This window comes from Mytilus edulis, chromosome 14 (assembly GCF_963676685.1).
Source record: "Mytilus edulis chromosome 14, xbMytEdul2.2, whole genome shotgun sequence".
NCBI classification, from domain to species: Eukaryota; Metazoa; Mollusca; class Bivalvia; order Mytilida; family Mytilidae; genus Mytilus; species Mytilus edulis.
The window spans coordinates 4,996,093-5,012,356 of NC_092357.1; the positions used below are offsets into that span (position 1 = coordinate 4,996,093).

Sequence of the window (16,264 nt, forward strand, 5' to 3'; positions counted from 1 at the left end):
GATGATGTGCAAAAGAAATAAACAGCAATACATTTAAAGTTCTGACGGTAAAATGGCTCCATTAACTAAATAAATCCACGTGAAATGTTGGTCGTCTGCAAATATTTGTACTGCATACTATATTAATGTTATTAACTTTCCTATTGACCACGCCCAATTGTTGTAAGGTAACCAATCAAAATATGTCCTATTATGGTGAAAAAATGTAAATTTAACTATTGGATAAAGAAGATAAAAGTTTGTACTGCAGACGACATAATTTTCTTAAGTCATGAATAATATTTATGAATTATCTTTTTTGAGGTTTATTATGAAAACTATCAGATCTGAGAAGAACTTAAAATAAAACCCAAGTGGATTGCGGTTGGGAAGTAGGCAGGACATGGTATCTGATGTTCGCGATCGTCCTGATGAAAGTGATCTGTGTCAATTAATATCTCCTGCATATCGACAGAGGACTTCTTGAGGGTAATTAAGCAATTTTGATTATTACCCGATGATAAAAACAAGAAACAAATGACATTTTAATTTTTTGCGATAATATTCTTGATATTAACACGGATTTTTCCTGAGGCTATTTAAGGAATACTTTAATGGTATGATCAGTTAACGAGATAAAGAATTTAATTACTGGTTTATCTTGAAGAAAATATTTGAGAAAGTTTTAAAACGAATTAAGATCGTTATCACCGAGAAATCTTAGGAACATGTATGTCTACCAGGGTGTGAAACGGACTAAAACCTGGCGACATATCCCGTAACTGTTAAAAAAAAACTCTCTACCTGGGAGTTTAACTTAATTAGGAAGCAGTTGATATTTTTACGAACCAAAAGGGATAATTTACTTCTTAATTTACATCTTTAAGTATATAGTTTACGTGGTGTGTTTTTGTAACTTTATTACAAGAAAGTAATTTTGGCCGTAGTAGAATGCTCGTGGACTGCCGGAAAGTTCCGATGTGTAATTTTGACTATGCTTATTTTGACGATTAATTACAGAAATCATCGGTGTTATGTGATTTTGTGGATGCTACATACACTGACATTTTTATTCGCACCTGTCGGATCCCAATTAGTAGGTAAGTAACTATAATTACGTTATTATGCTAATTTCTTATTACACCTTTCTACATTATTAGATATGTCAATTTTCTTTACTCTCACCTGTAATTTTGCCTTTCTATACTTATATATTTATTATTGTCATTCTAAAACAATTTCATTTTTTTCTTGGTCGGGTCTTTCTTAAAATCAATGTCATAAAATTATTTAATAAAATATGTTCAGTTCTTATTATCTCAATGTCTACAAACGAAATTATAGATATATTTAACAGTGCGTTTTCTATAGTTAAACTGGTCGGGTCTGTCATAAAATCAAAGACATAAAATTATTTTATAAAAATTAGTTCTGTTCTATTTGTCTCAATGTCTGCAAAAATATAATAGATAGATTATAAAGTGGATTTTCGATAGTGAAACGGATATTTCTGAAAATATTTATAACATAGTGACACATTGATCAACTTTGATACCAAAAAACTGATTTCCAAAAAATATGACCAGAAGCAAAAAAGAAATGGAAGTATTTTTCATATTTTCCTTTTTAATACATTCATACAAATGCATTTCTTTATCCTCTATAACATTTATTCGGTTAAAAATTGCAGTCGTTAGAAATTTGCTGCAATTCTTAGTTCTATAATATCCTTTCGGTAAAATTGACTAACCGCTAGCAAAGAAATTGCAGCTTTATTCGTATGTTTATTTTGGTATTCAGTCAAACCGTCTAGCAGCGTCCTCCTTTGTGCAAGGCTAATTTGGTATTAGCCTATTAAATATGATAAACAAAAGAAAACTTAAATGTACGCGTGTGTAGAAACTTAAAAATTATACATGTACAATAAATATGACCAAAGCAACTTACCACAAATTTAGAACTAGAAACAGAGTGCAGTAGTATCTTTGTTTGATGAAATATTTTAAAACTTTGGACTAGATAATTAATCGAAGCTTCTTAACTGCATTTAGATGTTTGGAGACATCATTTCTTTAGAATAATATTGCTTTCTTTAGTATAAATTAAAGTTAAAAAAAAATACGAACTCCTAATACAATTCAAAAAGGGAAAGTCCCCTAATCAAATTGCAAATCAAAATCTCAAGCACATTAAACGAAAGAATAACAACTGATAAATTCTTTATTTTGGTACAGACGTTTGCTTCATGTAGAACAAATAATATTTCTATTGAATATTTTATTTACGGATAACATATAAAATACCATTCACAAATATGTTTTAAAAGTATAAACATTTTTTTCAATTTGAATCTGAAAAGTATAAAAATAAGATGTAATCTGATTGCAATGAAACTGAGGCAACTAGCCCACTAGAAATAAAATAAGATTAAGATATTCAACTACATATGAAAGGGCGACCTTCAACAATGAATATACACAAGTCCCAAGATCTCGTGGATGTTCTATAAAGCTGTTAACCAGACTATGTAGACAAATAATATTTTAAGCATGCACGCGCTTCTGCACATGAGCAGTAATATTGTAAAAAGATTTTAAACCATATGCTTTATATATAAGATTCTTCAACTCTGGTATACTAAATATATCTACAAAAACCCCGGTACAATTCGATTAAAAATTATGACCTGCCGTGCTATATTGTTGCTGAAATAAATTACTCGTGACTCTCTTTATAAAGAAAAATATCATTTAAGATAATAATCCTAGATCCAATTTCATCGTAAGTAAATGCCAAAACAAGTACAGCGAAACCTGACTAAACCGAATCCTGCATAAACCGAAAACCTGTATAAACAAAAAATGTTCTTAAGCACCATCATATAATATAGTATGCAATGGGAACTTATAAAACCGGACATCGACCAAAACCGAACAAAATCTTAAGTCCCGAATAGGTTCAGTTTAGCCAGGTTTTACTGTATTAACTTTGATAAACTTATTATACAGGGAAGATGGGATATAGGAGTTACATACTGTTTCTTAAATATAAAACGTAAAGTCTATTTTCAAATGCATTAATCCTGCGTCAACGATCAAACTTAAGTTAATTAAAACTATATTTTTAAATTCCATGTGTCCGAAGCACTTTTCCAGATTTACCTTCAACGAGAATGCTAAAAAGTAAACATTTGAAAGATAGAGACGAAAAGCAAGGAGCCACTCGATCAAAAGAGACCTAGAAAGTGATTTCTTAGATTTACCTTCATCGGGAATGCTACAAAATAAACCTTTGAAAACAAGGGACGTAAAAAAAAGTCGCTACGTTAGAGGCTATTCAAGTTGACCAAAATGAAGCCAAAAGGGGATAGCACTTTTTTAGAGTATTAACCTCCACTAGAAAAGATCAAATGTAATCATTGAAAATCAAGAAATGTAAACGTACGCAGCCGCGTTGGGAGGTTTTTTTTTTTACCAAACGGAACCTAGAAAGTATAGCCAAATAAGGTTTAAGAACTTTTTGTTTTAGATTAACCTTAAGCGGGAATGCCCAAACAGAAGCATCTGAACTGAAGCAAGAGATGTAAAAATACGCAGACATGTTAGGAGCTATTCGACTAATATGAAGGAACCTAAAGCTATCCATATGGAAATTTTTCTAAATTTTCCTTCACCAGGAATGTTGCAATTTTTTTCAGGTCCCCTAAATAATTAAATAAACAATGAAATGCATTTTTTTTTTACATAAACTTAAAAGAAGGGAGGCCAAAATATACCTAACCATCCAAAAGTCAAACTGTCAATTGCTCTTAAATTTGAGCAAGTTATTAGCCATTTGACGATTGTATTTCATGAATATCTGTGTCTGCCTTGTATTTCCCGATATATCGTAGTTATGGGTGGCTGTCAGATTGTCAAATATTCACGTCTCAATCAACCATATAATATTTTTAAAAGGAAAAAAAGGTTCCTTTGGAAAGAAGTTATGATACACCATTTGTAAATAGACAGATTCGAGATATCTCTTAAACCCTTATTTCTTTTAGGATTACTCACAAGCACTTATATGTACACAGAAGGCCTGCTAATATAAATAAATAATAAATGTGTCACATTGTGATGCTTTCTTAGCTGGCTGTAATTATTAAAATAAAGTACCACAAAACATTTTGAGTGAAAATAAAAAAATCCATTGTGGTACCACCATTTTATTTGTTAGAATCCATTAGAGTTGGTTAATTTTCTATTTGGACTTTGTTTATAAATCCGTCATGTTAAATTGCTTTTCCTGTAATTCTTGTCTGTGCTTTTTGCATACCATATTACAAAACCATACATATGGGAAAAATAATCATACGTACATATGTATATATACATGAATTGAGTTTAAAAGAAATTAAGTCATATAAACAACTGTTTTTACTGCAGTTCCGGGGTTTGTCCGAGCTTTTTGCTTACCATCTGACAAAACCATATACACCAAAAAATCAGTATGTGTATATATACGTGATGTATACGAATTGAGTTTAAAAGAAATAAAGTCATATATCAGGGACCGCAAAGTGATATTCACCTATGATAATAATGATCAAATTTAACTGTTTTTACTGCAGATCCGGGGTTCATTTGTATTCGTAGTAGACAATATTTATTGAAATTATGACTAAATTTGCATCTATTTCCAATTTAATATATGGCTGCATATTATCATATAGAGAGCAGATGTTTTATTAATCATATTTCGTACTTTTATAAAATTGATCGAATTCTAGATTGATTCCATCATAGTATTAATTAATCTAAAAATAGAAATGGATTGTTAATTTTTTTATTTACATATCGATCCGAAACAATAGAAGTACAAATTAACGTTTGGGATTACATATTGAATATTTTAAAGTTTATTTTAAATGTCAACAATGCTGTTATAAATCATGAATTGGTTTTGTCAGATTTGTTTTATGTCACAGATTAAGAAAACAAATGTTCGCGGCATCTTGGTGTTCGACAAATGTTGCATTCGCTTGTTTTATTACCTCTGTAATTGAATATTTGTATATATATAAATCAATGAAAGAGAGAAAAATATATACAGTGAAACCTGACTAAACCGAATCCTGTATAAACAGAAAACCTGTATAAACCAAACATGTTCTTAAGCACGGTCATATCAAATTATGTGCTTTGTGAACCTGATAAAACCGAACATTAGCCAAAACCGAACAAAATCTTAAGTCCCGAAGAGGGTCGGTTTAAACAGGTTTCACTGTATAAATCATTGAAAGAGAGAAAAGAGATTCAACGTTCGTCAATTAATAGCGGCGAGCTGTTTCCAAATAATACATGAAACTATTCAGAGGGAGAGACCAAATAACATATATATTCAGAATGTGACGGGGTTAAATATGTTCAGAGGACCGCCAATCCTCCCCTAATTTAATACAGTGGTGTAACAGTACAACATAAGAACAAATCTATCGAAAAAGGCTTAACTCATCAGATGGATACACATTGACATACATCTAAGAAAGACAGAATGGACGTGGTTGTGCACTTGTACATCTTAACAACGAAAAGACATACGTGCATATCTGAGAGTACTCACAGTTACTGATAGCTTGTTCAAAGCCAATAATAATTTTACAGCTGACTATGCGGTATGGGCTTAGTTCATTGTTGAAGGCCCTACGGTGACCTATAGGTGTTAATTTCTGTGTCATTTTGGCCTCTTGTGGACAGTTGTCTCATTGGCAATCATACCACATCTTTTTTATATTGTTTATTTTCGATTAATAGTTCGAATGTCCCTCTGGTATCTTTCTCCTTTCTTCTTCTCAGTGCTACATGAAATTTTTGACCATAAATGCTTTCTGAAATATTTAATAGAGAACACTTATGAAAGCTTTGAAAAATGTAAACACTTGTTTATTGAAGTTCTCCTACATAAGTTACCACTATTATTTTTCTACTGCATGAACAGTCATTTTTTTTTTATATATATAAAATTTAACTTTTTTTTTTTTAAATATTTTGACCTAGGACCGAAAAGTTATTAACATGTATTCATTCATTTCCGTAATTGTTGGTTGTTGAACATCCAGTGACAAATATTGGTTGAAATTAAATAGATATAGGAAGATGTGGTATGAGTGCCAATGAGACACTCCATCCAAATAACAATCCACAAAAGTTAACCATTATAGGTCAAGGTACGGCCTTCAACACGGAGCCTTGGCCAACACCGAACAAGCTGTAAAGGGACCCAAACATTAGTAATGTAAAACCATTCAAACGGGAAACATGGGCGGATTTAGGAGGGGGGCAGGGGCCCACCCCCCCTTTTTGGGAAAAAAATTGGTTGCTTATATAGGGAATCACTGAAGCGTGACTGGAGCAGCCCCCATCTTAGGTCAGTCAGTGGGCCCCCACTTATGAAAATTTCTGGATCCGCCACTGGGAAAACCAACGGTATAATCTATATAAAAAGTACATATGACGCTTCGTGTGAGTTCATTATGATATTGTATACTACTATATATCCGATTATTCCTGCATGTATTTTGACTAAGAGTTGCTAAGTCATGATACAGGGATGACGACCCTTGTCGTACAAGCCTCCAACGTTTATCTCTTTCTTTTATTTGAAATGCACTAAGGACCGCTGATCACTTCGACGTTAAATATCGTCTGGTACAAGTCGTAAATATCGCATTAAAATATCATTACTGTAAATAGCTCCGAGAAAAATATAGCATCAAACACATTTTCTACCCGCAAAATCACGATAAATGGTTAAATAGTTAGCTAGGGTAATGATAAGTGTGACAGAATATAACAGCTCTAACAGCAATGCTATGTTTTTCTTTATATGACAATTGGCATGAAAATTTAAATTAGGACATGTACATAAATATATAATTAGCAAGCACAATTAAAACATATTCCCAGTGACTTGCAGTTGAAATATAACACTTAATAAACTAGGTGCATCCGAAGTCCTTTCTTGAATAATTTAATTAGGAATTTTAAACCAAAAGGCTTTGAAAGCAAAGATGTATAAGTACTTGAATACTCGAGGAAATTCTTGATAGAAACCTCTTTTTAAATGTATTTTATAGTTTTTTCATATGCTATACTATCACATTACTGCATCACTAGTCAGGAACTTGTAGCCTGTAATTCGGTGGTTGCAAGTTATTTGTTGCAACTCGTCTAAACATCAACCCAACAATGTTAAATCTGTAAATTTGCTTTTGCAAATTTTTGGTTTTTCCCTCGCCGGGATTCGAACCCATGCTACTGAGATGTCATGACACCAAATCGCATGCACTGTAACCGGTGCGCTAGACCACACGACCATCGGTTAAATGAAAATATCAAAAGCTCAAGTTCATTATGATATTGTATACTAGTATATATCGACAACTGCGACCGGTTCATAAAAATGAAGCTTTCGGTGGCCGGGTGTTACCTTTCCACGTCAGTTTTAATCTAGCGTCGTACTACAGCACATGATATATGAGGAATGAAGATGTTATTTTTACAGATCAGCTAAATTATCTATAGTAAAGGATCCTACAAATTGATGTAAGATACAGTCACAGAAAATAATTATATTTATAAGTACGTCTGAGCCAGTGACAACTCTATAATAGATTTATCCATCGGATCACCAGCATATATATATATATTAGTTTTGTATTGCACTCATTTTTTTTTAATTAATCAGGCCGATAGTTTTCTCGTTTCAGTTGTTTTTCATTGTCATTTCTGGAACTTTTATGACTGACTATACGGTATAGTTTTACTCAAAGTTGAAGGCCGTACGGTGAACTATAGTTTTACTCAAAGTTGAAGGCCGTACGGTGACCTATAGTTTTACTCAAAGTTGAAGGCCGTACGGTGACCTATAGTTTTTAACTTTTATGTCATTTGGTCTTTGGTGGAGAGTTGTCTAATTAGAGGTTTATATAGCTCACTGAGAATGGAATTTCAACATTTTATTTATTTGTGTTTGATATATTCTCAATTTGACAATATTTTTCTTCAGAAGTTCAATTAAAGTGTACATTCTGATATATCTCATTTATTTTGTGCAGCTTTTGACATTTTCATTTAACTTGTTTCAATTTCAAAAGTAATTAATTGCCATCTTATGCATCAGAATATCCTACATGTTTCATTTTTTGTTGTGTATGCATAACATAGCCCAAAGTCTGTTAGAGCTGTTCGTTTGACTGGTCCAAAGTTTACAACTACTAGTTGTACTGGTCGTTGGAACATTTTTGGAACCAAAAGAAAACACGTTAACAAAGCTTCTGATGAACAGCCCAGGAAAAACATCTGACCAGAAACAAAACTTTCATTTCTGACTGTAACTTTCAGTTGAAAATCAACGCAAACAGGACTAATATAAGGACTAATATACTAAACCCCTAACGGGAAGGATTGTGCCTGATGTTCATATGATGAAATCATAATCTTTCAGTCAGTTTAATTGAAGTCTGGAGCTGGCATGTCAGTTAACTGCTAGTAGTCTGTTGTTATTTATGTATTATTGTCATTTTGTTTATTTTCTTTGGTTACATCTTCTGACATCAGACTCGGACTTCTCTTGAACTGAATTTTAATGTGCGTATTGTTATGCGTTTACTTTTCTACATTGGTTAGAGGTATAGGGGGAGGGTTGAGATCTCACAAACATGTTTTACCCCGCCGCATTTTTGCGCCTGTCCCAAGTCAGGAGCCTCTGGGCTTTGTTAGTCTTGTATTATTTTAATTTTAGTTTCTTGTGTACAATTTGGAAATTAGTATGGCGTTCATTATCACTGGACTAGTATATATTTGTTTAGGGGCCAGCTGAAGGACGCCTCCGGGTGCGGGAATTTCTCGCTACATTGAAGACCTGTTGGTGACCCTCTGCTGTTGTTTTTTATTTGGTCGGGTTGTTGTCTCTTTGACACATTCCCCATTTCCATTCTCAATTTTAGATCATTCATTATGGTTCAATATTTATTGTGAATGAAACTGAATGAACATAAGACATATTAATGAGTTAAATCAAACATGGGTTCTGCTCATGATTGAAGACCTACGGTGACCTAAGGTTGTTAACTGCTTAGGTTGCTATGTCATTTTGGTTTCTTGTAGAGAGTTTTATTGGCATTCGTACCACATCTTCGTATTTTGGTTTCTTGTGGAGAGTTTTATTGGCATTCGTACCACATCTTCGTATTTTGTTTCTTGTAGAGAGTTTTATTGGCATTCGTACCACATCTTTGTATTTTGGTTTCTTGTAGAGAGTTTTATTGACATTCGTACCACATCTTCGTACAGAGTATTTTGGTTTTTTGTGGCGAGTTTTATTGGCATTCGTACCACATCTTCGTATTTTGGTTTCTTGTGGAGAGTTTTATTGGCATTCGTACCACATCTTCGTATTTTGTTTCTTGTAGAGAGTTTTATTGGCATTCGTACCACATCTTCGTATTTTGGTTTCTTGTAGAGAGTTTTATTGACATTCGTACCACATCTTCGTATTTTGGTTTCTTGTGGCGAGTTTTATTGGCATTCGTACCACATCTTCGTATTTTGGTTTCTTGTAGAGAGTTTTATTGACATTCGTACCACATCTTCGTATTTTGGTTTCTTGTGGAGAGTTTTATTGGCATTCGTACCACATCTTCGTATTTTGGTTTCTTGTGGCGAGTTTTATTGGCATTCGTACCACATCTTCTTATTTTGGTTTCTTGTAGAGAGTTTTATTGGCATTCGTACCACATCTTCGTATCTTGGTTTCTTGTGGAGAGTTTTATTGGCATTCGTACCACATCTTCGTATTTTGGTTTCTTGTAGAGAGTTTTATTGGCATTCGTACCACATCTTCGTATTTTGGTTTCTTGTAGAGAGTTTTATTGGCATTCGTACCACATCTTCGTATTTTGGTTTCTTGTGGAGAGTTTTATTGGCATTCGTACCACATCTTCGTATTTTGGTTTCTTGTAGAGAGTTTTATTGGCATTCGTACCACATCTTCGTATTTTGTTTCTTGTGGAGAGTTTTATTGGCATTCGTACCACATCTTCGTATTTTCATACTAAATACAAATAAATAAAATCGTTTATTTTAAGACTACGCGTAATTTCTTGTTGAAATGATGACTAAGAAAAAATATCATTGTGGTGATGTCGCAATATTATAGATTTAATATTTTGTCTGTTTCAGACAATAATAATAATCATACTACTAAACTGATGTTATCTTAAAGGACCCAATTTTGTTTCTGTTCAAAGGAAACAAGATGGTCTATTTTGGTAAAATAGTTTGTCCTTTATCTTATAGTATTTTTATCTTACCACAAAGGCATAAGTGTATTGTAAAAATTATATTCTTATTGTTCGTGTAACGTCGAGGAATTTTACCCATTGAATTGACATACGAGTGGCATTGACATACATAGATGTATAGAGGAACTTTAAAAGGCTAACCGGAATAATTATACATGGTATTCAAACAAAAATGAAAAGTCATATATATAATTTTATGAATTAAACCCCTAAGTGTTTGGTGAAAATATAATTTTTAAGCATGTTTATGTAATGTTATTATATACGAATATACAGGAACTGGTTTATTCGTTATTTTAAAGTTTCGATTTTTTTGTCAAATTTGTTAACGCGGATAATTCAGTCATTTTATTCCGCTGCTCTACGACAACACGTCTCAAATTAAGTAAATCAGCAGAACTGACTACAGGGAAATCTGTTTAAACCGAACCTCTTCGGGACTTAGAATTTTGTTCGGTTTTGGCCGATGTTCGGTTTTATCAGGTTCACAACGTACATATATTTGATATGACTCTGCTTTAGAACATGTTTGGTTTATACAGGTTTTCGGTTTATACAGGATTCGGTTTAGTCAGGTTTCACATGTAGTTGGTTTATCGTTAGTTCGTCGAATTCCCCCCCCCCCCCCCCCCACAGTTCCTAATTCAACTTAGGAATAGTTCTGGTTGTAAACATCGGTCCATTATTTCGTTATTCTGATTGATATGTGACAATATTCTATTTTATTATTGAAAAATGAATTCAAGCAATATTCGTTAAAAGCATTTCAATTAATTTAAATTCCAATCTAGTTTTTATATCAAGCTACTGTGATGTACATGTTAATGTTTCAAAATTGAGTAAAAACAAAACAATTGGTAAATGCAATTGAAGAAGATCTACAACTAGCAAACAGAAAGCTGTTCATTTCAGGACAAAGATATAAAATCAATAGACAAATATGAAAAACTCATCATTTTAAGAGATAAATCAACGCCTATGTTGTCAATTTCCTAATCAGATATCATCTCACACTTACTAAAGAACGAAATAATATTCTAAATGTATCGAAACAAATAGGAATTGATCAAGTAATACCCCTAAACAAACATTGTTTCCTGATGCATGAGGTCCGTAAGGGATAGAAGTCTATACATTTCTAATTTCGTTTTTGGTTTTGTAAATACTGGTCCCCTTATTACTTTAATTTATAAATGTTGCCCTGTTTTTCTATATTATGTAGCAAAATCTCGACATTTTGAAATATATAGTTTTAATAATATTTTTTTCCAAAGTTCCCCCCCCCCCTTTTCCTTTCTGTATTTCTATATATCGACATAGTGTTCATCCTTTACTGATTCTGGACGTTTTGACGAATTAATGGTCATGAAAAATCTTAAAACATTGATGTAATCAAGATAATGGTTTCTATTTTTTCTTACGGTCATCTATGTCCAGACGATATTCACCATATTGGCCAAGATGCTATACAGATATGACTGTCTTTTATGATGTAATTACGAATTTTGATTGTGTATAAATGAAGAACCGCTGTAATAAATCGTATTTTTTTAGACCTTGTCAATAAAATTGACGGAGAACATAAGAGTTGTATTAATACATTTTTTTTTATCGGAATATAATTCACATGATATGAATCACTGTCTGTCGTTCAACGATCTATATCACTTACACTCTTGTAACTAGAACACAATCAACGCCCTCTATCGGTCAAATGCTGCTTCCATGGTATAACAATAGAGTATGGTATTAAGGAACGGAATATTTGCTATCATGCAGAAATAGTTTCACAAAAAATATAATTAAAATAAATAAATAAGTAAAAAAAAAAATCATATACTAGTATAAAGTCTTCGAAATGACTATTTCCTACCATGGTCTTACATACAAAAAGATATAATTATGTTGAAGTTTACAGAAAAAAAAAGAAATGTGTTGAAGTTGATATAAAATGTGTTTCGTTATCAATTTTGAGTGAAAATATAAGCAACTCAAAAGTCCATCAAACGTCTTTTTAAAAATCATCTTCGAAATATTTAGAGAAAACTCGTTATGTCATGATTGGTTAAACACCTCTTCAACTGTTTCAGTTCTGTCACATCCGGCTTGGCTTTCAAATATTCAACTCTAAACGATTTTTAGGTTGAAGTCATAAAACTTTGCTCTCTGCTCGGAGCACACAGTTAATGCTCGAAACATGAAATCCAGCATTTTGATTGGTTGATTTTGGGGAATGAGTGCAAACAACTGACACGAAAGTTTTAAGACTACAAGGCCTGATGACGATTACTCCAGAAAAGCACTTTCAACGTAAGTGTGAAGTGCTGATTTCATTTAATTGAGCTACAAAGAAACCTGTTTAAACCGAACCTCTTCGGGACTTATGCTAGATTGTGTTCGGTTTTGCTTAATGTTCGGTTCTATCGCGTTCACGATGCATACAATTTTATTTGACGGTGCTAAAGGTTTTCGGTTTATGCAGGATTCGATTTAGTCAGGTTTCACTGTACTTCGAAAACGTTTTTAAAAAGTCCATAGACAATGATAAGAACAAGTTTTGGCGGGAATTTGTGAATAGCAATTTTAACAATCTGTACCGTGAATAAATCAATCATATATTTCAAGTCCATTTCGTTCTTCGGGTAAGTCCGTACATTTCGTCAAATTAACGGACTAACCTTGGTTACTGGAAAAAAACCTGCACAAGTTATAAAGATTTCGTAGATTGTCGCCCTTGTGTATTTTAATAGAATTTTAACATATCATCAAATTGTCCCCATACATTAATCATGAATTTGTTCTTAATGAGTACATATAGCCTTGCTTTAATCCATTCTTACCTATCATTTTTACCTTAAAGATTGACTGGGTGATAACCAGGTGTTTCATGACAGAAAATGAACACTTTACCATCACATTGTCAAAATATAAAAAGGAAATCGATCACGAAAAGCTATTATCCGGACAGGCAAATTGAAATGGGACAAACTACTTTGTTAAAGTTTTGATGAAAATCTTTACACTTTTCAAAGTAATGTATTAAGTTTCACATACTATTTAACCAACCGAATGTTAAACTTTATGATAAATGTTCATCGCTTTTGCATTAAAATTAATTCTTTAGGGTATATTTTAAGCAAAGAATGTTTGCTTCATTTGTAAATGATTTAAAATACATTTATCATATGAAAAATGCAGTCATCTTTAAAGTGACGTTGCGGTGCGAGCTCATTATGACATATGTTTTGAAAAAAGGATGAGGAAAAGACATTTTCAGAACGTTAGCGTAAAGAAGCATATGTATACAATTGTATCTTACACGATCGTAAAGGGACCCTCATCAGTAGAGCAAGAGCGACATTTGTTAGAGTTTACTTTCCATAGACTTTTCCAAAATGACTATATCAGTTTGCTCTAATTGGGTTGTAATGTTACGCCACTGTCTTAGGGGAAGTTTGGGTCCCCACACGCAGGCACAACCAAACACCTGCAATTCTGTGTAAATCGCGTTGGTTGCTGTATGTCATATATATTTTATTTCTATCGTTTATTGGTTTTAAGTAAATCACGCCATAAGTTTCGCATTTGAATTGTGTTCTCTTTTGTCTTGCCGGAGCTTTTTGGTGGATCTTTATTGTCAAAGTAGGGGTTACATCATTATAAACAAGAAGATGTGGTATAATTGCCAAGGGAACAACTCTTCACAAGAGACCAAATGACACAGCAATTAACAACTATAGGTCACTGTACGGCCTTCAACAATGAGTAAAGTCAATATATTTTCCAACTGACTTTTTAAAGTTGATTTGGCGTTGTTACACCACTGTCGGAGGGGAGGTTTGAACCCCAACACGCATGCTAAACCCCGACCCATTCTCTATATGTACTTGTCCCAATCTAGTATCATGTAATTCAGTGGTTGTCGCTTTGGTTGCTGTCTATCATATTTGTTTATCGTTTATTGATTTTGCGTAATTGATGCCATTAGTTTTAGCTTATGAATTGAGTTCTCTTAAGTTTGTCTTGCCGGAGCTCTTTGAATAAGGTTTTAAATGGCCAAAGCAGTCCCTTACATGGTCATCTATGAAATTTTCCAACTGACTATTTAATTTTCCCTGTCGAAAATAGGGGGGGGGGGGGTCTGAGCCCAACACACTTACTTAACCCCGTCACTTTCTCTTTGTTCTTGACATATTTGTTTTTTGTTCAATTTTTACATTAATTAGGACGTTAGTTTTCTCGTTTAAATTGCTTTACATTGTCATTTCGGGGCCTTTAATAGCTGAATATGCGGTAAGGGTTTTGCTCATTGTTGAAGACCGTACGATGACCTATAGTTGTTAAATTTTGTGTTATTTTGGTCTCTTTTGGAGAGTTGTCTCACTGGCAATCATACCACATCTTCTTTTTTTATATTTATCTAGAAGCCATTAATTAATTCAGTGGCAATCGTGTGTTGCTGCCTGACTTGTTTTTTATCTTTATTGTTTTGGCAATGTATCAGGCCGTTAGTTTTCCCTTCTCTTTTGTCTTGTACGCGGAGCTTATTTGTTTAAACATATTTATTTATAGTGGATTGGGAAACAAGTTTTTGCAACTCATATTAATCCTTTTCCAACTTGCGGGTACGAGTGCTGCCTTGAAGCGGCATTAGCCTGCTCTTTTCGAAATCTACAAGGGTGTCTTTAACGTGCAAGAGATATAGCTCTCTCTTAACATGGGTCAGTCATTTATCGCCCCCTTCCGACTGACTATCATCGTTTCCTTAAGACCATACTCGCAAATGGTGTCAAGGGAGAGCCGCGAGAATTTATCTTTATTGTTTTGGCAATGATTCAGGCCGTTAGTTTTCTTTTTCGAATTGTTTTCTCTGTTGTCTTGTACGCGGAGCTTATTGAAGGCTGTATATTGCCCTATAGTTGCTTACATATATTTCAGTTCGTTTATGGTGGATTGTTACAATCATAATTGATGTTTTAAAATCTTTGACCAAGTAAATGTAAAATTAAGAATCGACATGGGGAATGTGTCAAAGAGACAACAACCCGACCATAGAACATACAACAACAGAAGGTCACCAACTAATTTATTTTGTTTTGAGAATCGCTTTTAACATGGGAAAATTTTTTTGTTCTAGTCTGAGTAATGAAAAACATTCACCCACAATTAAAGTTAAAAGTTGTGTTCCTCATGATTGTTTTTATCCCAATGCACAACTTACAATAAAATACAACACAATAATCGTTTGAAAAAGGTTAACAATTGACAAACAACAAAAACAGGCTTACACATTGTAAATTTAAAAAAAAGATATATATGTAATTTTTCTTAAATATGTACCTGACGTTCTATAAGCATGCGAGTGATCGAGATATGATATATTGCTGAAATATAAAGACTATATTTTTTTTTTTAAATAGATGTATTATTTCATGCTGTTCTGCGTTGTGTTATTTAACGCATTTTTCAATTTTAAAATATTTCATTCAATCATTTTCTTTAAATGTCGATGTATTATAAAGAAGTTATTTAACAAACTACTAAATAACCGATTATGGTTGTCAGTTAACATTCATTTGAAATTTGCTAAATCAGGCAAAAGTATGAATTGCTTGATTGAGTTAACATACGACGAACTATTTATATGTATATTTAAGAACTACAATATAATAATGTACATTCAGATATTGTTTTCGTTACTTTTTTGGAAACAAAATATGAAGGACGAAAATGAGAAGTTTTGAAAAATAATAAAAATTTACTATCTAAAATGAAAGAAAGTGATATTACAGTTTTGTCGATGAAAAGAATAAACGAACAAGTAAATGCATAAAACAAAAATAAATAAAGCCGTTAGTTTTCTCGTTTGAATTGTTTTACATTGCCATTTCGGGGCCTTCCATAGCCTTCCATAGCTGACTATGCGATATGGGCTTTGCT

General features: G+C 32.9%; 1 protein-coding gene across 1 annotated transcript in view; it reads left to right on the forward strand.

The window, feature by feature from the left end:
• Positions 1 to 224: 224 nt before the first annotated feature.
• The window catches only part of LOC139502392 (BMP-binding endothelial regulator protein-like), a 58,781-nt gene continuing 42,741 nt past the window's right edge, over positions 225 to 16,264 (forward strand). Inside the window, exon 1 of the mRNA XM_071291836.1 lies at positions 225 to 1,079. Within this exon, the coding sequence (XP_071147937.1) occupies positions 974 to 1,079 (106 nt within the window). The 5' untranslated portion in view covers positions 225 to 973. The remainder of the gene's footprint in view (positions 1,080 to 16,264) is intronic.